At 43.7% G+C, this 23,597-nt stretch overlaps 1 protein-coding gene across 1 annotated transcript; it reads left to right on the top strand.

Moving 5' to 3' along the window:
• Positions 1-1,596: 1,596 nt before the first annotated feature.
• On the top strand, positions 1,597-23,330 carry LMLN (leishmanolysin like peptidase). Its single transcript, XM_065413695.1, has 17 exons — positions 1,597-1,767; positions 3,370-3,467; positions 3,555-3,585; positions 3,982-4,064; positions 4,323-4,440; positions 5,436-5,614; positions 8,377-8,482; positions 8,708-8,802; positions 13,358-13,475; positions 14,839-14,946; positions 16,485-16,561; positions 17,288-17,398; positions 18,443-18,575; positions 19,554-19,713; positions 20,395-20,525; positions 21,359-21,569; positions 23,230-23,330. Exons 1-17 carry the CDS (start codon positions 1,597-1,599, stop codon positions 23,328-23,330), a joined length of 2,031 nt encoding a protein of 676 aa, XP_065269767.1.
• The last annotated feature ends 267 nt before the right edge of the window (positions 23,331-23,597 follow it).

Below are 23,597 nucleotides of genomic sequence, written 5' to 3'. Positions count from 1 at the left end.
AACTTCCTCCCAGAGCCTGAACCCCAAACCCCCTCCCACACCCCAACTCCAACCCCCTGCCCCAGGCTCAGCCAAGAGCCCCCTCCCACACTCGGAACCCCTCAGCCCCAACCCCCATCCCAGAGCCCACACTCCCTCCTGCACCCCAACCAGGGGTCAGCACCACCATGTTGCGCGATGGACACTTGACAAAATGACTGCACTTAGTGATGGACAGTGGCGGGAGGGGGCTCCGGGCTGAGGCAGGGGTTTGGGGTTTGGGAGGGGGTATGGGCTCTGAGCTGGGGGTGTGGGTTCCGGGTAGGGCCAGAAATGAGGGATTCAGGGTGCGTGAGGGGACTCCAGGCTGGAGAAGGGGTTGAGGGGGGTGAGGGCTCCAGCTGGGGGTGCAAGTTCTGGGGTGGGACTGGGGATGAGAGGTTTGGGGTGCAGAAGGGTGCTCCAGGCTAGGATCGACGGGTTTGGAGGGTGGGAGGGGGATCAGGACTGGGGCAGAGGGTTGGGGGATGAGAGGGGGCCAGGGGTGCACGCTCTGGGCGGTGTTCCCGGAAGCAGCAGTATGTCCCCCCTCTGGCTCCTACGCGGAGGCGCGGCCAGGCGGATCTGCCCCGTCCGCAGTTGCTGCCCCCTAGGGTGACCAGATGTCCCAATTTTATAGGGATAGTCCTGATTTTTGGGTCTTTTTCTTATATAGGCGCCTATTACCCCCATCCCCCACCCCGTCCCGATTTTTCACATTCGCCGTCTGGCACCCTACTGCCCCCGCAGCTCCCATTGGCCGTGGTTCCTGGCCAATGGGCTGGGAGCCACGGAGTCAGCGCTCAGGGAGGGGGGACAGAGGCAGCATGCCTGCAGAGCTGCCTGGCACCTGGCCGCGCCTCCGCCAGCAACAGCAGGGACAGGGAACTGCTTGCGGGGAGCTGCCCAAGGTGAGCGCCCCCATGGACCTCAACATTTTTTTACCATAGACACGTTGCTGTCCTCTGACCCCAACCTCATGCCCCAGTCTGGTGAAGGGTGAAAGAGAGTGAGAATGGAGGAGAGCCAACGATGGAGAGAGGGGGATGAAATGAGCAGGAGCAGGGCCTTGAAGAAGGGGCAGGGCATGGGCAGGGCCTTGGGGAAGGGCGGGGCCTCGGGGGAGGGGCGGGCCAGAGTGTTTGGGTTTGTGCAATTAGACATTTTGCAACCCTCGCCTGGACTACCCAGCCGAACACTGCCTGGACTACCCACCTCAGCCCAGCCTAGCCCCGCCCACCTCAGCCTGGACTGCCCACCTCAGTCCAGCCTAGCCCCGCCCACCTCAGCCTGGACTACCCACCTCAACCCAGCCTAGCCCCGCCCACCTCAGACTGGACTACCCACCTCAGCCCAGCCCAGCCCAGCCCCGCCCACCTCAGCCTGGATTACCCAGCCCAGCCGAGCAGTTCAATGAACCCAGCCCAGCCCCCTAGGGCAGCGATTTGCTCCTGCTTCTACCCCGCCCCTTGGATGTCGTCCCTAAGAGCCAATCAGACGCTTCTATCGGACGGAACCCGCCTCCTCCTGCTCTCGGTTGGCTGCTTAGGGCGAAACGTGCTGCCACTCACTCGCTCCATGGAGACGCGGCGGAAAATGGCGGCCGAGCCCCGCAGCCGGGGCCCGGTGCCGTACACTCGGCCGCCGCTCTCCGCCCTCGCCGCTGCGCTGCTTCTGTTGGGTTGTAGCCCGGCCCCCGCCACCGCCTCCTCCTCCAGTTGTCACCACCGCGTTCCCAGCGGCGGAGAGGTGAGGAGTCCCCTGGGCCGGGGCTCTGCGGGCGGGGCGGCCCAGGGGAGGTGATTGCGTAACGCGTGGGGCGGGGACGGGGTAGCGTGGGTGATCTCTGTGTGTAATGGGCGGGGCATGGGGTGCCCTCTGCATATTGGGTGGGGCAAGGAGTGGGGATGGAGCATGGGGTGCCCTGTGTGTAATGGGTTGGGAGGGGTATGGAGTGCCAGCGGGGCTCGCGGTGCCCTCTGCATACAGGGTAGGGACGGGGCAGGGAGTGGGTATGGGATGGTGCCTTCTCTGCAATGGTTGGGGAAGGGATAAGGGATGGGATCAGGGGGTATCCGAGCAGCCTGGTGTCAGATGGGCTAAGGGGGCATGGGGTAAGGAGGATTGGTCAAAGGGTGGGAGAAGTGGGGACCAGGCTACCATGGTATCTGGGTGGGTTTTATAGGTATCAGGGCCGGCTCTAGGCACCAGCTAAATAAGCTGGTGCTTGGGGCGGCACATTTTTAGGGGCGGCATGGCCGGCGCCAGAATGCCGCCCCTAAAAATGTGCCCTGGCCGCCCTAGCTCACCTCCGCTGCCGCTCGCGCGCTGCTACTCGCCCTCCCTCCCAGGCTTGAGAGCCTGGGAGGGAGGGGGAGAAGCGGCGCCCGCACCGCGGCCACTCGGAGTCTCCCCCTCCCTCCCAGGCTCTCAAACCTGGGAGGGAGGGGGAGATCCCGAGCGGCCGCGGCGCGCGAAACAGCCGTTTGGCGCGCTGCTGCTCCCCCTCCCTCCCAGACTTGAGAGCCTGGGGGGAGGAGGCAGGGCTGGGGATTTGGGGAAGGGGCGGAGTTGAGGCGGGGCCGGGGGTGGGGTAATTAAAAAACGGGAGGGGGGGGGCGGCCAAAATTGTTTTTGCCTTGGGCGGCAAAAATCCTAGAGCCGGCCCTGATAGGTATCTATGTTAGGAGTCAGGTGGTGGAAGGATGTTGGAATGTAATGGTGCTCCAGTGAGAGGTGTCAGTATCTCAGTAATGCCAGAACCAGCTGCTTTGAAAAATGGCTCTGCTGAAGCTCTGCAGAATAACCTCAAACTAAAGCAAACAGATGGCAGATAATGAGATCATTCCAAAACAATCAGTTGCAAAGAAAATTGCTTATTTGATATGATATTCCGGGTTTAAATGCTTTGGTCATAATCCTGTTACTTCTAGGTCTGATCCTTGCTGAAGACATTTGAGGCAGCTTCCTGGAACTTGCATCAGAAATTCAAGAGAGTAAATGTAAATAGACAGTCAGGGCTTCTGCTGTAGTCAAAATTATAAATTTAGCCACTTCTGTAACTGTCTTTTAAAAATTCAGACTATTTTAGTCAATATATAACTAATACAAGTAAGAGGAGATAAAGGGTGTGTGTATGTGGAAGTAAATATGTTGACTTTTGGGATGATGTCCAGAGTACTGAGTGATCTCTGATTAGGAGGGGGAGAATTATTATTTATTATTATTATTTTATTTTAAATCAAGAGCCTTTCAATATGGAGGCATTCAGAATTTGTAAATACCTGTCAGTTTAAAAAAAATTGTAAAAATAACTTGTCAAATCAAGTTCTCTGTTCCTGTTTTTACCAGGTTGTCTACAAAGTTTATCTTAAGGAAAATCATGTTCTCAAGAGAAATGTTGATCAAAACCTGAGAATTAAGACTATATATGACAGAAGTGTTGAAGAGTAAGTATAGTGGTATTTTTCTGCAGTTTTGAAATGTAAAAATATATTATCTATATCAAAATGTTTCCTTTTTTTTTTTTTTTCTAGTTTGCTCCCTGAGAAACGACACCTTATAAAGGTATGTTACTTGTTTCTCCTTTCGGTTTATATGTATGACATTCTGCTCTCCCAAAAGCTATTCCACAATGTGCTGTACATCAGTTATCTGCTATTTTTTACTCCAAAAATGTCTGGTTTCCAGTGGCACTTTGTGTATAGTTTGTAAAGCACTTTGGGATCCTTCAGAGTAACTATATATTACTGTCAATATTATTGCTGAGACTGCAGTGCCATACAGTGGCTTAGCTGCACTTAAGACTTCAGCAAGTCTTCATGTCATGCCATCCATTCTTCTGCTGTGCCTTCGTGTTTAGCAAATGCCCTGTAATGTGAGAGTTAGTGCTCCTAGGATGCATTTGTACTTGTATTGCAATAAGGAGTCCATTGTGTGTATTTTTGTTTTCATTAAATTTAGAACAAACTTTTCCCACAAGCTATTTCTTATTTGGAAAAGACTTTTCAAGTTCGCAAACCAACAGGTACTATTTCACTAAGCAGGTGAGTGAAGTTTGTTTACTATTGTTTGCTATGTTGATATTTAAAATAGTTTGAGCGAACTTTAATATAAATGTGGAACAATGTCTTGTTTTTCCACTAGTGTAATAGTAACCTCTTGCAAGTAATATTTCTTATACTAATGCCTTACACAGTAATATTGTACCACCTGTTTATTTCAGTATCTTTAGCTGCCATGAATTATTTTACAGCTTGCCTTTTCACTTATAACATTTTGACTGTAATCTAAATTAATTGAAGGCAATGCGCAACAAACCAGTATTTAAGGAAGAAAGGTGACCCTCATAGATACTGCCAAGGAGCCTGTGCAGAACACACAAGATGTGGCCCAGTTATAGTTCCTGAGGAACACTTACAGGTAGTTCAAATCAAGTGACATCTACTTAGCAGTCTAAGTTTTATGGTTTGTGAAGATTACTAATTAAAGTTAATATTAATATGTTTGACCTTTTATATGTAGCTTTTACTTGTGGGAGGTGATCAGATTTGAGCAATAAGACACAATACAATCTGAGGCAATAGCAGAGTTTCTCTGATTATATTATAGAGCCAAAAGTCAAGTGAATTAATCCTTACAAAAGTAGCTGTAATTGCATTGTGGAGCGTGTCAAAATTATGCGATAGAAATTTTACGAATACTAAGGAAAATAGATTCAGAAAGGACATTGTTGAATATTAAGCCCCAGATATTACCAGAGTTCTAAAGCCAATTTATAATACTCCTTATTCAGTGTGTCCAATTTTCTAGAATTAATTTGCCATCATAGGGTCCAGTTTTGAAGTTCTTACTTATCCAAATCTTCTATTGAAGTCATGTTGACGCAATATATTTTCTCACATGGCTGTTTCGATTCATACTAAAATACATGATTAGCATTTCTCTTACTTGCACTGATCATTGTAGCTTTACACACTTGATACCATTTTTCAAACATATTGTGTAGCACTTTTACTCAGTTTATTTTTAAATTAATTGAAATTTCATTAAAATGAATCAAGGGACACACTTATATAAAATACAGTCAGAACCTCTAGAGATAAGTGTGCCTCAGTTTTTGGATGTCCAAGTTGGAGACACCATAAAAAGGTCTGACTCTGAAAGGGCTGATCACCGCCTTTTTAGTACACTTCGTATTGGGCACCACTCAAACTGAGGAATCAAAATCACTAATCACTTTTTAAAACTTTGGCCCTAGTGTATTCACCCAGTCCACAGCAGGGATTCTAATCTTTACTTGGCTTAAAAGAACAAATATTTGTGAATGGCTTTAAGATTGGCATATTACATTTCTAAGAATTTAAGTTATTTAGGCTAATTATTTCATATTTCCCATTTTAATTGCATTATCATAGCAATGTAGGATATGTAGTGAAGACGAATGGTATTGTGGACCTGCTGGCTTACCAGACCAAGAAGGAGTTCGAGATGCCGATTTTGTACTTTATGTCAGTGCTCTTACTACTGAAAGATGTGGTCAGGAAAATATTATTGCGTATGCAGCCTACTGCCAACTGGAAGCAGAAATGGACAGGTACAAATTCATTCCAGGCTAATTTTTACTGAGTAGTAATTTTTCAGGTCTTTGCATTCATTTATGCTGAACTCACTAGATATGTCTGTTCTGCTGAGTGTAATGGGTTGTTGGTTTACGTCTTACGTTCCTAAAATCTCATGCTTCATGGCTTTAGCTGTCACCTGCACGAGTCTAGAAGGGACTCCCCCAGGGATTCTGGGTTTTTGCACTGAAGCATCGGAGCTGGGACACTGGATGTGGTGGGCTGGTGCCCCAATGTAGCTCTGAGCATTCTCTCTCTCAGGTGTTCAGCTGGCTGATTCTTGCTCGTGTGCTTATGGTCTAACTGATCACAATATGTAGGTTTGGGAAGGAATTTTCCCTCAGGTAAGATTGTCAGTGACCTCGGGGGTTAGCAATTTCCTTTGCAGCAGGGGTGTGGGTCACTTGTGGGGTTAGCTGAGTGTATATCCTTTTTAATCAGTTCCCTGCCATTGCAGGGACCTCAGGCATTGATTCACCTCGGTCCCTCTTATTCTCTGCCTATGGCACATAACAGTCCAGTCTCCTGTGACTTGTAATACTTAGGTCTAATTTTGGTTGTTGGGTTTAGCGTGTGGTTGGTGGCCTGTATTATAGAGAAGTTCAGACTAGATCAGTGGCTCTCAACCTTTCCAGACTACTGTACCCCTTTCAGGAGTCTGATTTGTCTTGTTCCCCCCCCCCCCCCCCCCCCGAATCACACCTCACTTAAAATCTACTTGCTTACAAAATCAGACATAAAAAGACAAGTGTCACAGCACACTATTACTGAACTTTCTAATTTTTACCACATAGTTGTAAAATAAATCAATTGGAATATAAATATTGTATAGAGCAGTATAAACAAGTCATTGTCTGTATGAAATTTTAGTTTGTACTGACTTCGCTGGTGCTTTTTATGTAGCCTGTTGTAAAAAATAAGCAAATATCTAGATGAGTCAATGTACCCCCTGGAAGACCTCTGTGTACCCCCAGGGGTGCATGTACCCTTGGTTGAGAACCACTGGACTAGATGACCCAGTGGTCTCTTCTGGCCTTAAACTCTGACTCCACTACAGTGGAACATGGTAGTGCAGACAGGTTACATGTTAAGAACCAAAACATTCATTCTCATGTCTCTTCTTGACACAATATACTTTGAGATTTTGCAAAGCAATATTTTGCTTAAATATTATTTTTCAAGTACAAATTATGCTAACAGAAATATTTTCAATATTTATTAAAATAAACTAAACTTTCTTATTAATGCGCGCACACACACACACACAAATCAAACTACACGAAATCCAGAGAAGCTGGGGCATACCAAGTGAAAGCTAAACTTCTTTCCTTAATACGCATACCGTATAAAGCTTCCAGTGAAGTAAATGGCAAAACTTCTACTAATTTAAATGGGAGTAGGATTGGGCCCCTTATCTGCAGAATATGTGCACCTTGAACTTGCAATAGTATCCATTATCACCTATGTGGAGCCTCATGGAAGTTGACCTCAGTGTAAGGAGACCAGATGTCCCGATTTTATAGGGACAGTCCCGATATTTGAGGCTTTTTCTTATATAGAAGCCTATTGCCTCCCACCCCCGTCCCGATTTTTCACACTTTGCTGTCTGGTCACCCTATTTCAGTGATGCACTTTGTCTTAAATTTTCATGCAGACAACTAGCTCCCCTCCCTCTGCTTCTGCCTGAAGTTTTACAAGCTTAAGCAGAGTGAAAATCTCTTTATTTTAAAATAGATCAGGGGTTCTCAATCTGGGGGGTCGTGACCCCTCAGGGGGTCGCAAGGTGGTTACAGGGGGTTGTGAGCTGTCAGCTCCATGGGGCTGACAGCCCAGAGCCCCCATTAAATTAAATTACCCCCCCCCCATTTTTAATTTATAAAGAGGGTCATACTCTGAGGCTTGATGTGGGAAAGGGGTCACCAATACATAAAGTTTGAAAACCAATGCCCTAGAGCTCCTAGGGGTGGTAGAAGAGAGGTCTATGTTTCTGCTGCAACAAGTCAGTTTTTAAGAACAAATACTGGCCTTGTGGGACAATAGTTCTGCAGTACTGTATAAAGCAATAGCTTGACCTAATTTTTAATTTTATTTTTAAATAGTGTGTGTGCGGGGGGTGATTTATTTTGGGTGGTCAAGTAAGGGAGCTGAAATAATACTCCTTACCCTCCATTTGAGATTTTAAGAGATAACTGGTTGTCTGTTTTCTCTGTCTCTTATTATGGCTATAAAACAGAAGGTTTGTAATGGAAACTGACTGACTGACCCTGAGCTTCAGTTGTGCAGTGTCTGCTGCTAGATTGGAATTCTTTTATTTAATGAGTTAACTCAGTGGTTTTCAACCTGTGGTCCACGGACCCCTGTGAGCCCACAGACTATGTCTGATTTCCAAAGGGGTCCACACCTTCATTCGAAATCTTGTGAGGGTCCGCAAATGAACTAAAGGTTGAAAACCATTGGGTTAACTTATTGACCTCCAATAATTACACACTTTTTGCTGTGTGTGTGTGTGTGTGTGTGTGTGTGTGCGTGCGCTATTGCTGGTAATCTATCTAGTTAGGAAAAACATTACATGGAAGGATTTATTCCCAAAAGAGGGTGAAAAGTTATTTGCATTAAATCAGATGAGTGTTTTTTAGGTTTAATTTGTTACCTTCATATTTAATGTGGTTTTTTTTTAAAGTTGCCCAGCATTTAATCAAAATCCAATTTATAAAACAAAGCAATGTTTGTCTTCCAGGCCAGTAGCAGGATATGCTAATTTGTGTCCAAATATGATTTCTACTCAAGCTCAGGAATTTATTGGCATGCTGTCTACAGTGAAACATGAAATTATTCATGCACTGGTAAGACTTGATATTTTAACATGTCATTTCCTTACATTCTCCCAGCTAGTTTATATAAAAAGGAATGCACTTAGTTTGCATCTTTCAACATCTGTGGTAATTGCCTTCAGGTATAATATTCTCTCTCTATATATATTGGGGGTTGTATATTGGTCTCTTAATGGCTTTTAGCATTCTAGATGGATTAGTATTGTCTAAAAATGCTTTTTATTTTCCTTTTTGAAGGGTTTCTCTGCTGGGCTGTTTGCATTTTATCACGATGATGATGGAAATCCTTTGACAGCAAGATATGCAGATGGGCTCCCACCTTTTAATGACAGGTATATTTTTAAATCCCTGAATCCTCTTGGTTTGTTAACTTGACAGTGTCCTTTCATTTTTGCAAGAGTATATTCTGGCTGTCAGGCTCTTGAAAGTCAGAGTTGTTTCCTTTGCAGAAATGTTCTTTCCCTTCACACTCAAACATTAGTTTCATTTGTTGTAGAGTTGTTCCATTTGTGGCATTATGCTTTTTTTGTTTATATTATATATATATATATATATATATATATATATATATATATATATATATATATATATATATATATATATATATATATATCTCACACACACACACACACACCCCAAACGGGGGAAGGGGTGTCAGCTTTAGGATGTCAATTACAGGGCTACCTGCATCTTTGCCTCCATTGGTGGTTTCTCTGGGTGCACTCCCTCAGGTGTCAGGCCTCATGCCTTCACCTATTTCAGAATAGTTTTACAGTTCTCCCACTCTTAGATTGGGCGCTGGGCTGTAGTACACTGTGTATTAACCATTCGTACCCAAATTCAGCCAAACCTGCAGGGGTATCTGTTGTGCCATTCTTCCCTTTGGGAGGCTGTGACCAGTGGTACACAGTGATCAGACATCCTCCTTAAATCAAAGTATCTTTTGCTTTAGCAGTAGGAACAAAGAATTTAGAGCAGTGGTCCCCAAACTGTGGATCATGCCCCCCAGAGGCGGGCACAAAGGAACGTTCAGGGCGGTGGGGCCTGGGCTAGCCTGCATGGGGAGGGCGTGCCACCCACCTCTGCCACAGCCATGGCTCTCAGTTGCGGCTCCACTCCCAGCCCCAGCCTCGGCCCCTGGCTGTGGCTCCGCTCTTGGTCATGGTCCCAGTCCCAGCCTCAGTTCCTTTTCCCCTGTCTGTGCCCCCACCCCAGGCCGGGGCCCCACTCCTGGCTTGGCCGGGGGGCGGGCAGGGGTAAGGTGGGACGGACTGTGAAAAGTTTGGGGACCACTGATTTAGAGAAAAAGGATTGTAAATAAATACTCTATAAGCAGTGGGGTGTCTGTGTGTTTGTCCGCTTCCCCGGAACTACTCCCCTTTCTGAGAGCATTCCTTTTTAAACCAGCCAGAGTTCTTTTGACCTGCTGTGTTCCCAGCCTTTTCCTGTTGGATTGTCTCTTAACTCTCAAGTGTTTGCTGAGAAGTTGCTTATCTTGAGCCATTCTTTCTCTTCGGCTTGTGATTCCCCACAGCCTCCTATTAAACCAAAATATTCATACTATTAACAGCCCAGTAACCAGGTCAATATACTGTATTCATAAAGTATTACAGAGCAACTCCAAATTAGTCACATAGGGTCTATTGGATCTGGCAGCGTAACTTCAGCTTTATTGCCCCCATTCCTCTACACTATACGTAATGCTAAATAGCAGTAATGCCTACAATTAAACTGTGCTGATTAAACATTGACAGAATCCTATCAATTTTGCTTAAACTGACCACTTCACCTGCTAGCGATTCAAGGGCAATCTATTCAAATTTGGGGATTCTGAATATATGAAATCTTCCTAGACTGCAAAGAGTTGGAGGTCCTGTCATATTGAAATGTGACTTTGTCTTCATTTTTCAATAAGATCTCAAATTTGACCTAAACCTTAATCTGCAGTAATTTGGTCAGTTTTCATGTCTATTCCTTAACTGATACCACCAATAGTTAGTTAACTAAGGGCCTTCCTGTCATTGAAGTACTACAGTAGAACACAGTGGTTCATAAGTCTGCAGTATTATTATTCTGTGTGTTCAGTAATGGACAACTATTGTATAATACTGTAGGTTATAGAATATCAGGGTTGAAAGGGACCTCAGGAGGTCATCTAGTCCAACCCCCTGCTCAAAGCAGGACCAATCCCCAACTGCCCCCCTCAAGGATTAAACTCACAACCCTGGGTTTAGCAGGCCAATGCTCAAACCACTGAGCTATCCCTTCTCCCCTGCAATCTTCTCAGGAATACTGGGGTCTTGCCTCTGAGGACTGCATGATTCATCACTGTGGATCAGTTCAGTGGTGTACTTAAACATACACCTAACTTTAAGCACGTAAGTAATCTTACTGAAATCAGTGATACTATATTCAGTGGTGAGCTGCAGCCGGTTCACACCGGTTCATAGGAACCGGTTGTTAAATTTAGAAGCCCTTTTAGAACCGGTTGTTCTGGGACAACCGGTTCTAAAAGGGCATTATTTAACAAAGGTTCGGGCAGCTGTCCACCCTGCCCCCGGCCCCAGCTCACGTGCCCCTCCTCCCCTGAACGCTCCACCCCCCTTCTCCTCCCCCTCCCCTGCTTCCCACGAATCAGATGTTCACGGGAAGCCTGAAAGAAGCAGCAGGCAGGCAGGTAAGCTGGGGCGGGGGGGCGTGAGGAGGGCTCCAAGGAGGCGAGGCCCGGCCCGGCCCAGCCCAGCCCGGCCGAACGGCTCCCTCCGGCCTGGCTCCCCCGGTCCCAGCCTGGCCCTGGCCGAGTGCCCCACCCCGGTCCCGGCCGAGCGCCCCAATCCCCGGCCTGGCCCCAGCTCGATCCCGTCCCCAGCCATGTGCCCCACGGCGCCAGTGCTGGCCCCAGCTCCCCCAGCCCTGGCCCGGTCCCGGCCGAGCGCTCCGGCCGCCCCGGCCGAACGCACCAGCACCCTAGCCCGGCCCCGGCCTGGCTCGGGCCCCACGGCGCCGGCCGAGTGGCTCCAGGCAGCGTGGTAAGGGGGCAGGGAGGGGGTGTTGGAAGAGGGCAGGGGAGTTTGGGGGATTGTGGGGGGGTGGATAGGGGTTGGGGCGGTCAGAGGGCAGGAAACGGGGATTGAATGGGGGCAGGGGTCCCGGGGGGGGGCAGTCAGGAAGGAGCAGGGATTGGATGGGGCGGTGGGGGGCAGGGGTTCCAGGGGCAGTCGGGGACAGAGAGAAGGGGTGGTTGGATGGGGCAGGGGTCCCGGGGGGCCATCAGGAATGAGAGGAGGGGTTGGATGGGGCGGCAGGGGGCAGTCGGGACAGGGAAGAGGGGTGGATGGGGCAGGGGTTCCGGGGGGGGCATCAAGGAACGTGGGGGGTTTGATGTGGCAGGAGTCCCGGGGGGGGCCATGACCCCCTCGTGGGATGAGGAGGAGAGAACCTGTTAATATTTTGTCAGCTCATCACTGACTATATTCATGACTAAACTTAGGCATATGCTTAAGTACCTTGCTGAATCAGGGTTTATTCTTCATATATATCTTGTATTGAGTTTACTCAGATCACAATGATGCATCACATGTCAAATATCATTGTAATTGAATTTACTCAGTATAAGATGTCCAGGTTCCAAGGTTTTTAAATATAGAATCAGAACTGGAAGGGACCTCGAGAAGTCATCTAGTCCAGTCCCCTGCACTCAAGGCAAGACTAAGTATTATCTAGACCATCCCTGACAGGTGTTTGTCCAACCTGCTCCTAAAAATCCCCAATGATGGAGATTCCACAACCTCCCCAGGCAATCTATTCCAGTGCTTAACCACTCTGACAGTTAGGAAGTTTTTCCTAATGTCCAACCTAAATTGCCCTTGCTGCATTTTAAGCCCATTGCTTCTTGTCCTATCCTCAGAGGTTAAGAAGAACATCTTTTCTCCCTTCTCCTTGTAACAACCTTTTATGTACTTGAAAACTGTTATCATGTCCCCTCTCAGTCTTCTCTTCTCCAGACTAAACAAATCCATTTTTTTTTTTTTCAATCTTCCCTCATAGGTCATGTTTTCTAGACTGTTAATCATTTTTGTTGCTCTTCTCTGGACTTTCTCCAATTTGTCCACATCTTTCCTGAAATGTGGTGCCTAGAACTGGACACAGTACTCCAGTTGAGGCCTAATCAGCGCAGAGTAGAGCGGAAGAATTACTTCTCGTGTCTTGCTTACTATTCTCCTGCTAATACATTCCAGAATGATGTTTGCTTTTTTTGCAACAGTGTAACACTGTTGACTCATATTTAGCTTGTGATCCACTATGACCCCCAGATCCCTTTCCGCAGTACTCCTTCCTAGGCAGTCATTTCCCATCTTGTATGTGTGCAATATGTAATGGCGCTATGTAGGATGATTTCTGCATGCCTATAATTCTCATTTACTATTTAAAAAAAAAAAAAAAATCACAATACACTTTCCTGTTTTTCAGTGAATTTAGATATTTTCAGTATAAATAAACAATTTTGCAACTGTTTTCCCTTTTAGTAGTAAAAACTCATTCCTTCATGCAATTTCTGCAAGTGAAAATTCTTAGCTTTTTAGATTCTTTCCTGATATGTACAATATATTTTATTAGTGCATAATTATTCTGAAAATATCTCCTTAGTAAAACTCTTCAGTTTGGCTTATCACAAAATGCAAATTAGGCTTACAATTTGGAAGAATATTACTAAGGAGGAAAGTTGTCCAGTTAAATTACTTCATTTTCATAAGGAATTAGAGTACATATTAAGAGGATACTGAGCACTGTTCATTTATGGAAGGTAATGTTCAGTTTTGGAGTGTAGCCTAGGTTTATTGCTTAGATTCTGGTAAAACATCTCTAATTAAAACACTCTCCTTACAGTCTAGGTTTGTATCAGTGGAGCAATAAGGTTGTTGATAAAGCAGTGAGGTTATGGGATATACGAGGTAATAAGATGCTGCGCCATGATGTATTTCTTCTTCTAACACCTCGAGTAGTTGTAAGTACAGATTAACTTAAACTTCTTTCATAGTGTATCTGTCCTGATTACCATCAGATACTTGAACTTCAGTCATTACCATCTTGTTGATAACAAAAATGTTAATTTACTGGATACTAAAAAGAAAATAAAAGAATTTTTGACCACATAACCTGGTTTGGGTCAAACTTTAAAGAAAATCATACTCCTAGTTAATTAAGGGATATTTAAAGATGGAAAACAGTTAATTGGCCTTGAGGTGTAAGGGGAGAAATAATTGAAATGCGAAGAGAAAATGTAGGGGTTGGGTAGAGATGCCATGAAGGATAGAGTAGAAGATTAAAGCACAAGTCATTCACAATTGCTATTGACTTAAGTGATAAGTCCCTTAATCCTTTCTCTGTTCAATATTCATGTTTTGTTTTTTTTCATATGACTAGTATACCTTTCCTTTCCCACTTAAATACTACTTGTTTCCATGTTCTCCTAATTCCGCCTACGATGAAGTGTCAGAGTTGAAAAATTTCATCACACCTTTCCTCTTGTTTTAGAACTTTATTCAAAAATGTTTGAGACCCTTTCTCCTCCATGCTCCCTCCACCCCATTCTCTCAGTCTTTCCTTTCAAATTTTAACTTTGATTTTTAAGGAATTTGAGGACAGAAACCAATTAATAAATGAAACAGGACAACAGTACTTTCACCCAAACATTAATTTTGGTATTCTAGATAGTTTGGAGAAATTCTAGTCTAACCTTTACTTTTAGGAAATTGAAATAACTATTTGTAGCCCAACTCTTAAAGCTATATTTAAAGCTGTACTGCTAACTATAGTAAGGGGCTTCTGCTCATCCTGGTTACTGTCATATTGTGAGCTGGGAGGGCAGGCCACAAATCTTAGACAACATTGTGATGCCTGTTGGCTAATAGCGGTATGTTTTGATTTTTCTGATGGAAAATTCCACCAGAATCTCTCTTCTCATGGAAAATGTTGATTTTGACAAAACCCCGTTTTCTAATGCAAAAATGTTTTGTTCAGAATTTCTTGAGCATACCTAATCGTGAAGGGGGACTATTTGATGAAAGCTTATTTTCTGTGAAACATTGTTTTCAGATGATCCTGATATGAACTTGGAATAAGTAGGTAGTATGGTATGTTACTTATTAGTGGCTAACAGCCAGATTGCTGGATTCAGTACTGGGAGACTCACTAGCTTGTTAGAGCTTCAATAAGGAGAAGTCCTTCTGCATTCAAAGGAAAATAGCAAACTGTGGTAAAAGGAGGACATTAAAATAGTCGTTTTTTTTTTAAATCTTAAGAAGTGCATATCTGAGTTTTTCTCAGTATTTGGAGAATGAGGTTGTAACAACAGTTCTGTTTTGTAGGAAGAAGCTCGGAAACACTTTGACTGTCCAATTCTAGAGGGAATGGAGCTTGAAAACCAAGGTGGCATGGGTACTGAGCTCAATCACTGGGAAAAGCGATTGTTGGAGGTTAGTGCTGGTAAATAATTCTAAATATACTTATGTTATCACTAAAGGGGATACACTTGAAAAATTGAAAATCTACATTTTTATCTGTAGATCTATTGGAAACCCACCAGTGTTAAACTTAACTGAAATACATTGCAAATAACTCTAAGCTGTGCACATTAAACCTCTATTCATTCCCAAACAACTCTCATACCATTCTCCAAACTCTTAATTCTCAGAGCACAAGGTTCACCAGTGCCTAGAAAGACAGTATCAAATGACAAACAATTCGAGGTTCACTTTTCTATAGTTCTTTACCTACCTTCCACAACTTACACTAATAAACTCTACAGGGCAATACAGCTATGCAGTGATCCTAGTTTAATTTGTTTTATGTACTTCTGTAGCAAGTAGTCTCTTCATAAGAAAACTACATTTATAAGGGCGCTTTTGAACTTGATCTTTGATTACTGAGTGAGTGTATCTGGGAGGAGAGGGGAGTGGAACTTCCTTTGAGCCAGTTTATCTTTTTGTCATCCCCTCTCCTTCTACCTTTTTGTCTCAAATCCTGGAGCGTGCAGTTTAGTCACTACCTTGACTTCATAAAATCATAGAAGTGTAGGGCTGGAAGGCACCTTGTGAGATCATCTAGCCCTTCTCCGTAGGGTAGGATTAAATATATCTAGACATCCCTAACAGGTGTTTGTCTAACCCAGTGGTCCCCAAACTATGGGGCATGCCCCCCTTAAGGGGGTGTGGAGGAACATTCTGGGGGGCACAGTGGTGCGCAGGCCAGCCCACACAGGAGGTGGGGAGGGAGCGCTGCTCAGTCCCATTCTGCCCCCAGCTCTACTTCAGCCGTGGTCCCGCACTCGGCCCCAGCGTCGGCCCCTTGCCAGGACCCCAGCTACTGGCCCCCAGTGCGGCCCGGCCGTGGTTCTGGCTCCATCCCTGGCCCCAGCTCCAGACCCTCCCCCCAGCTGTGGTCCCAGTCTCAGCCCCCTTACCCCTGTTTGCATGTCCTCACCCCCACCCCACACAGGAGCCGCAGCCTTGGCTCGACCCTGAAAAGTCTGGGGACCGCTGGTCTAACCTGTTCTTAAAAACCTTCAATAACAGGGGATCCCCCTAGGTAACCTGGTTCAGTGCTCATCTGTATTTCCATGATCCCCTCCAGTCTGGGTTTTGCCATCTCCCCTGTGCAGAAATTCCTCTGAACAAGGCAATTGACTTTTCTCTCACTAAGACAGTGGTCATTTAGCCTATTGGATTGTCTGTGCAGCATTGTTCCTTTTATAGTACAAATGTTAGTGACCTCGTAGTCATGGGTAAAGCCACAATATCAAATCAATGTTGTGTGTTGTGGAGGTAAGCAATAAGGGAACACATTTCAATTTCAAGATTTCCTAGGGAAGTTGGTAAGAAAAAATTAAACATTTTTGGAAAATACTTTGGTGTCTCTTAACTTGCAGTGAAATTTTATCAGTATGGAGAAATAACTTTTTTTAAATACTTGTCAGGGAAAATGTGCTCTGAAAACACTGTGAATCACTTTTCAGAATGAGGCAATGACTGGATCCCACACACAGAACAGGGTCTTCTCCCGGATTACCTTAGCGTTAATGGAGGATACAGGGTAAGAGTGAAAAGACCAAATGTTGTTAGTCTTCAGTTTCAGACCTGTGTGTTTTCAAGCTATAAACAACGAAAGTACTGTGGAGTTCATGCACTTAGAGATGTTGCAGTTGAATGAATACAGCTTGCTTTATGTAAAAAGTTAATAATTAAAGATGCTTGATATAGCACTATGTTATCTTCATTTTTCTTCAGATGTCTCTTGAATGCCATCTATCATTACTCTATCCATAAAGACCACACCCTTGTTTGTATCTTCAAATTATGCCTTTAGGGTAAAATTCTCCTTGAAAAGCTACATAGCAGATCTTCACTGTCATTCAGCTCTTATTACGGATATAGAATTTCCATGCCTGGAAGGAGGGCAGAATCAGTCAAGATCTAACCTGTGGATATGAGAGCAGAATTTCCCCTTTATATATGTAAGCCCTTTGGCCAATTGCTCTTATTTCTTTGGCACATTTTATCCATTGTACAATGCCAGATGTAGTCATCATTTATTCAGCAAGAGATGCACATTAACAAATAAGACAAGTTTTAGCTTTAATTCACTATTTGTAAAGTCAGAAGGAAATATTCATATAATTTATATATACAAGGGACATAACCTACATTAAAATTTTCAATGAATGAATAAGAAGGTTATCAAGTTTTTTAAACTGTCTTCTGCTGATTGGTCAGAAGACCAGTTTCTCAGTTGTATTTCCGTTTCAAAATATCTTTACAGCTGGTATAAAGCCAATTACAGCATGGCAGAGAAATTAGACTGGGGACGTGATAAAGGCTGTGACTTTGTGATGAAAAGCTGTAAATTTTGGATTGACCAAAAGAAAGAGAAGTAAGAACACACTTTTTTTTTTTTAAACTCAGTGTTCATGTTCATCTGTTTGTGTGTTTGTCTTCACTCATATTATAAACTTTTTGAAATGTGTGGCTGTTTAGTGGTGTGAGCCTCATAGTGAGCCAAAAGTCCAATGAACTATTCCACTCATCTCCAGGAGTGGTAGCTTTTAAATTGGAAGATAGTTCAATTTTACCTGCAACAAAATTTCCAGTCTGTCTCACCAGAGTGCTACAAAGTCATTTAACTTGCAACAGAGGACAGATGGCCTTGACAATAAGTATCCTCTGTAGATGTTCCCTGCTTCCCTTCATCATGTGTCTCAATATGATGCTTTGAAACCTGCCGAATTTGCAGTTTGTCAGTATTTGTGTTGTCAGTATTCATCTACATCTTTCTCTTGTGTTGTGTAGACCATGAACTCACTTTTATTAGGTTGTGCAAGAATAATAGTTGATTGGCTTCTATCACTCATATCCTTGCTTTTACTGTCTTCAATTTATTTACATTTAATCTTGAAAAGTGGCCATGCTATTACTTTGCCTCCATTGAATTGGAAGTGCAAATGACTCTTAGAAGTCTAAATATCTGATTGCACCTGCAACAGTGGAGAGTGGGTTAAAGTCCTTTTCAAAATCAGGCCTAGTTTGTGTTTTAGATACTGCTCTGACCCATAGGGGGCATATCTCGTTATACTTTGTATTAGCAGGCCTTCTCACATTTTTAATCTTTTCACCGGTTTAAAAATTTGTAAAGACTAGCAAAAAATTAGACCATCTAGATGAGTAAGTGCATCCTAGATGAAAGACTTTGATTTAGAGAATATTGTGTTGGTAAACCTATGGATGCGTTTCCCATGACCTTCAAGACCAATCAAATGACAATAATGAGCTTGGCAGCCAACTAAGAGACCAGTGCCCGATACATGATGGACCATATGAAGTGGGGAAAAGTGACACCAGGCCTTATAGAATTGCCTAGCAAAAGCAATTGATATAAATATGATCTAATTCAACTAAGATTTTCTTTCCTCTTTTGAAGGAGGCAATTGGTGAGTCCATACTGTGACACTCTGAGGAGTAATCCACTGCAGTTAACTTGTAGACAGGACCAAAAGGCAGTAGCAGTGTGCAATTTACAGAAATTCCCAAAGCAGTTACCTCAGGAGTATCAGGTATAATGCATCTTACTCCATGGAACAGCTCAAATTATTTTTGTTACTTAGGTCAGGGGGTTCTCAAATTTCATTGCACCATGACCCCCTTCTGACAACAAAAGTTACTACACAACCTCATGAGAGGGGACCGAAGCCTGAGCCCTGCTGCTCCGGGTGGGGGGGGTCAAAGCTGAAGCCCGAGCCCTGCTGCCCTGGGCGGGGGGACTAAAGCTGAAGCCTAAGGGGCCTTATAACCTGAGCCCTGCCGCCCAGGGCTGGAGCCAAAGCCTGAGCCCTGCCTCCAGGGTCCCAGCAAGTCTAACGCCAGCCCTGGCAACCCCATTAAAACGGAGTTGCAACCCACAGTTTGAGAACCGATGACTTAGGTGGTGCAAGATGTAGTGGTGACTTAGGGTGTAGCATTCCTTCCCTCTGCGTTGGTACTGAACTAATACAGTATGTGAAGGGGATGTGTGTTGCTGAAAGTGCCCTATTTCAGAGAAGTACAAATGACATGCTGACCATTTATGGTCATTAGAAATCTCATGTTGGTCTCTTTTGAAAGAACAATGATGTTAATCCTGCACTCTGACCAAATTCCATCGTAAGTCATTGCAGGCTCCTACATAAATTTCCCTGGAAGATTTTCTAGATATGGTATTTCTTCAGTTCCTTACCTAAACGGCTACCTGATATTGCTGTGCATTGCTAAAATAGTGATGTTTCACTCCGGAGATGGCTATGATTTGGTAGGAAAAGTGATTTCTCTCATATGTGTATATACGTGCAGAGTTTAAAGTGATTTGGGATCCCTCTGGCTCAAAGGCACTACTTAAACATAGACTCCTGTTACCAGTGCCTATGTGCAGCACCACTGATGTTGGAAATTTGTAATTATGATAGATTCAATAAAAGCTAAATAAACACTTGTCCTTGTTGCACAAACTATTTCACCGCCTCCTTTTTTTTTTTTTTTTTTTTCCTTTCCTCCTCCAGTACTTTGACAGTCTTAATGGAGTACCATCAGAAGATTTGCCTTATTATGGTGGCTCAGTAGAAATTGCTGACTATTGCCCCTTTAGTCAAGAATTTAGTTGGCATTTAAGTGGTGAATTTCAACGCAGCTCAGATTGTAGAATAATGGAAAATCAGCCAGGTCAGTTTCTAATGAAGTATATTTTCAAAGTATTGTTCTTGTTGCAGAATTCACAAGGATGGTCTTATCTGGATACCCACACATTTCCAGTTAACAACATTCTTTAGAAAACAAGCTTCTTTGCTGTTTTTAATCCACTTTCTGTTGTCTGGTTTATTCAACAGACCATTTTTTCCCCTTCCTTTCTCCACTCCTAACACTTTCCTTTTAGACTCCATTTTTCTTCATGTATAGATGGAGCGGGGTAAATTATATTGAACAGTTACCATCTGATCCTCCTGCTGCACTCCTGCCTACTTTGATAGTCTGAGTTTTTACACTGCCAGTGACTCCGTGGCCTTACTGGGATGGTAAATTAGCACTACTAATCTACAGTTTAGCTGGCAGGCATACATTTGTAGTCAGGTGGAAGACTTGTTCAGTTTAATGTTAACAGAAGTTGATTTATTCCAGTGGATGTTAAGCTGTTTCAGGTAGTATAATGGTGTCCTGGCATTTTAGTCTAACATTCTATGAGCAGTCTGAAGAGTTAAGTTTTCTTTCTGGTGTTTATTGAAATTGCCCTATAGATCGTTTAGTACTTGAAGTTAATTTTCTTTACTAATTCACAATAGGGGCTTGCTGAGGTTTATTTAACAAAGCTGGGTTAACTCTTCAAAAATGTGTTCCTCTTTCCTTCAGATCCTTTCAAAAACTATGGTGCAGAGAAATATGGACCAAACTCTGTGTGTCTCATTCAGAAATCAGCATTTGTCATGGCACAGTGCAGAAAAAAGCTCAGTTACCCTGACTGGGGCAGTGGATGTTATCAGGTAAGGATGACATTTTAAATAAATTTAGAAACCATTAAAAAAAATCACACCTTTTTATAAAAACTCAGAATTTGTTTAAAAAACAGGTTAAGATGACTTAATATCACAAGTTGTTTTCGTTAAATAACCCAATAATTTTATGCATGCTTTAAAAATAGCTTCCTAGCATGAGCATGTAACTTAAACTGCCAGTGGATCGTTTAAATAAAAATAAAAAAAAGATTGGGGTTAAGAGCAGGGCTAGAGGACAGATCTGGATGTTCTATTTATCTCTACCACAGACTTCCTATAAATGACTTGTCCAGGGTAGTCGTTGTGCCTCAGTTTCCCCAGCTGTAAAATAGGAATACTTATTTTTCTATATTTTGTCATTTATATTGGGATGTCATCCTCACAGGATGTCTCACTTAGTTTGTTTTGTGAGTCCCATTGAGTTTAGGTGGAAGGCACTGGATCTGTGCAAGTTATTTTTCATAATCATCATCTCGGCTGTACTACTTAAAGAATGGGTTCAAAAATGTTCTTAGCACAACTGAAAATGCACTTGTATAAAATCATTGGCAGTATGCAGATTATAGTAATTCTTAATTCAGTGGTTCAGTCAGTATAATTGCATAGAAGAATATGACCAAATCCTTGAAACAAATAGTAGATTAAAATAGTTAATTGTTCTAAAATTAGCAGTATGGGTTTCCAGTTCATCTGTGCTGTCTCCAAGCCAGTTTGTGAACAAAATATTTACTTATTAGAAGAATCTATAAACAAGTTTGGATAATAAATAAAGTAACTTATGTTTAAACATAACAGACCTAACTTGGTTTCTTTATTTTAAGGTTTCTTGTTCTCCCAAAGGGCTGAACGTTTGGGTCAAGGACACCGCATACTTGTGCAGCCGCTCGGGTCAAGTGTTAACTGTTAGCATTCAGATGAATGGATGGGTACATGCTGGAAATCTAATTTGTCCAGCTTGTTGGGACTTTTGTGATTCCTGTCCCCCTGAACGGGATCCGCCAGCTTCTAACGTAACAAGGGCACTATCAATTGGTAGGTTGCCTTATGATTTGCTTATGTGACATAAAGATAGGTAAAACATCTGCACTTCAGAGGATTTTGTCAGTTGTTGGAAAATATTAAGTGCTACAGGATTTCAGGAGTGTAACTATTCTTAAATAACTTGAATGGTTTGTACTTTGATTAATTGTAATTTCACTAGTAAACTTGACCTCATGGGGATAAGCTAACACAGAACATGTATGCAGGGCCGGCTCCAGGCACCAGGCAACCAAGCTGGTGCTTGGGGCGGCACCTGGAGGGGGGCGGCGCGGCGCTCTGGCCGCCGGGGGGAGAGCCGAGCCCCCGCCGGGGCTCGCCGCCCTCCTCCCAGGGCTCCGGCCGCCCTCCCCTCCGGCGCCCTCCCCCCGGCCGCCGGGGGGAGAGCGGAGCCCCCGCCGGGGCTCACCACCCTTGCCCCGGGGCTCCGGCCGCCCTCGCCACCCTTGCCCCGGGGCTCCGGCCGCCCTCCCCCCCGCGGGGGGGGGGCGGAGGCTTTTTTGCCTGGGGCAGCAAAAAAGCCAGAGCCGGCCCTGCATGTATGACTACTGTCTAGAGAGGTGGCTGCATGAGCATCATATGTTAATAACTGGTGGTCTTCCTTTACTGACTTGGAGCTTTCATTTTATAATAATTTTGCCTAGCCACTTCCTAAAATGAAAGTTAACAGAAAATCACATTTACCTTATTCATACTAATGGTATATTACTTTCCCATAACTCCTAAAATGTTACTTAGTCCTTAGATATGCTGGCCATATTCCAGCTTGGGTAACTACATTGTCTCTGTGAACTCGCCGTCTAGTCTCAGTTGAATATGCTGTTTATCTTCACCTCCTGTCCTTAAATTTCTATATAATTCTGTTGCAAACTGTTAAAACAACTGTTTTTGTTCCATCCCGGAAGTGACCAAATTTCAGTGGTTAGGGAAGGAACTAGTGTATAGTTTGTAAAGTTTTTCTAGGATGAAAAAAATTATATACATTAATATAAGGTAAATTAACTTGAGTTCTAGTATCTGCTTTAGGTTTAACATAGTGTATCCTGTATTCCTTGTGTATAGAGATTATTCAGAACAGATCTCTGAAACTGCTGGTGATGTTAGTATCACCCACCTTCTTATAAATCAGTAGGAAAAACATGCAGTGAGAACTTAAAGGGACAGGTATTTTTGCAAGCTCCCTCTTTCAGTTCCCCCTATTTCTTTCTTCCTGTTCTTTTCTTTACCTCAGTTCTGTGGTTTGGTTTTCAATGTTCTGCTTTTATGGCAATCTAAATCAGAATTATTCAGAAAACAAACTCTTGTGAAAGCCTGAGGCACTGTTAAAATGTTGATTCTACCCACCCCGACTTTTACCCCTCCTGCTCCTTTTCTTGCTGTGGTCAGCTATTTTCTGACCATTTTCCTAACCGCTAATCCTAAATCAGCTGTAGAAGCAACACAAAGCACTTCCTATCCTAGGGGCTAATCATGTTACTACTGCAGAGTTCCTAGCCATGGAAGGCTAATATGCATTAACATAGACAGTATTTCAAATGAAATTTGTATGTTTTCATGCCTTTTTTTAACTGAAATCCATGCTTGTTAAATTGTTCACTATTCTGTGTCTTAGGTGAGTATTTTGTAATTGTATTATCTTTATATTTGACTTTAGATTTGTGCTCCTGTTCCTCCAGCCTGGTTGTAACTCTCTGGCTGTTGATGGCTAACTTGATCCCCTTGCTGACAGGATTTCTTCTATGTGTATGGAGTTAAGTGTGGGTAAAAAATCTACTTACTCCAAGACTTCACCACCCTGCTGCATTCCTCGAGTCAAGAGCACTACCACAGTGCAATATCTCTGCAGGCAGGACGATTGCCTTTTGGTCTATCTCACTACTGCTTGTAGCCAAGAAGGTGCTCACAACAGCAGCTAGCTTTTAAGAGGAGGCAAAGTTTACTATGTTTTCTCAATAAGTGCCAGTATTTTCTGAATTCAGACCTTTAATTTTAACAGTAACAACTTTTGAAGATCAAAAGTGC

The sequence above is a fragment of the Emys orbicularis genome, chromosome 11 (genome assembly GCF_028017835.1).
Source record: "Emys orbicularis isolate rEmyOrb1 chromosome 11, rEmyOrb1.hap1, whole genome shotgun sequence".
NCBI classification, from domain to species: Eukaryota; Metazoa; Chordata; order Testudines; family Emydidae; genus Emys; species Emys orbicularis.
Note: the sequence above shows the minus strand (reverse complement) of the source record. Positions and strands in the feature narration are given on the sequence as shown.

What these genes read in the sequence shown, in the direction of transcription:
- LMLN (XM_065413695.1), top strand. Translation starts at nt 1,597, where the DNA reads ATGGAGACGCGGCGGAAAATGGCGGCCGAGCCCCGCAGCCGGGGCCCG. An exon ending in ATGAAATTATTCATGCACTG is followed by an intron (nt 8,483 to 8,707) that starts GTAAGACTTGAT and finishes TCCTTTTTGAAG; the next exon opens with GGTTTCTCTGCTGGGCTGTT. An exon ending in GGGAAAAGCGATTGTTGGAG is followed by an intron (nt 14,947 to 16,484) that starts GTTAGTGCTGGT and finishes ATCACTTTTCAG; the next exon opens with AATGAGGCAATGACTGGATC.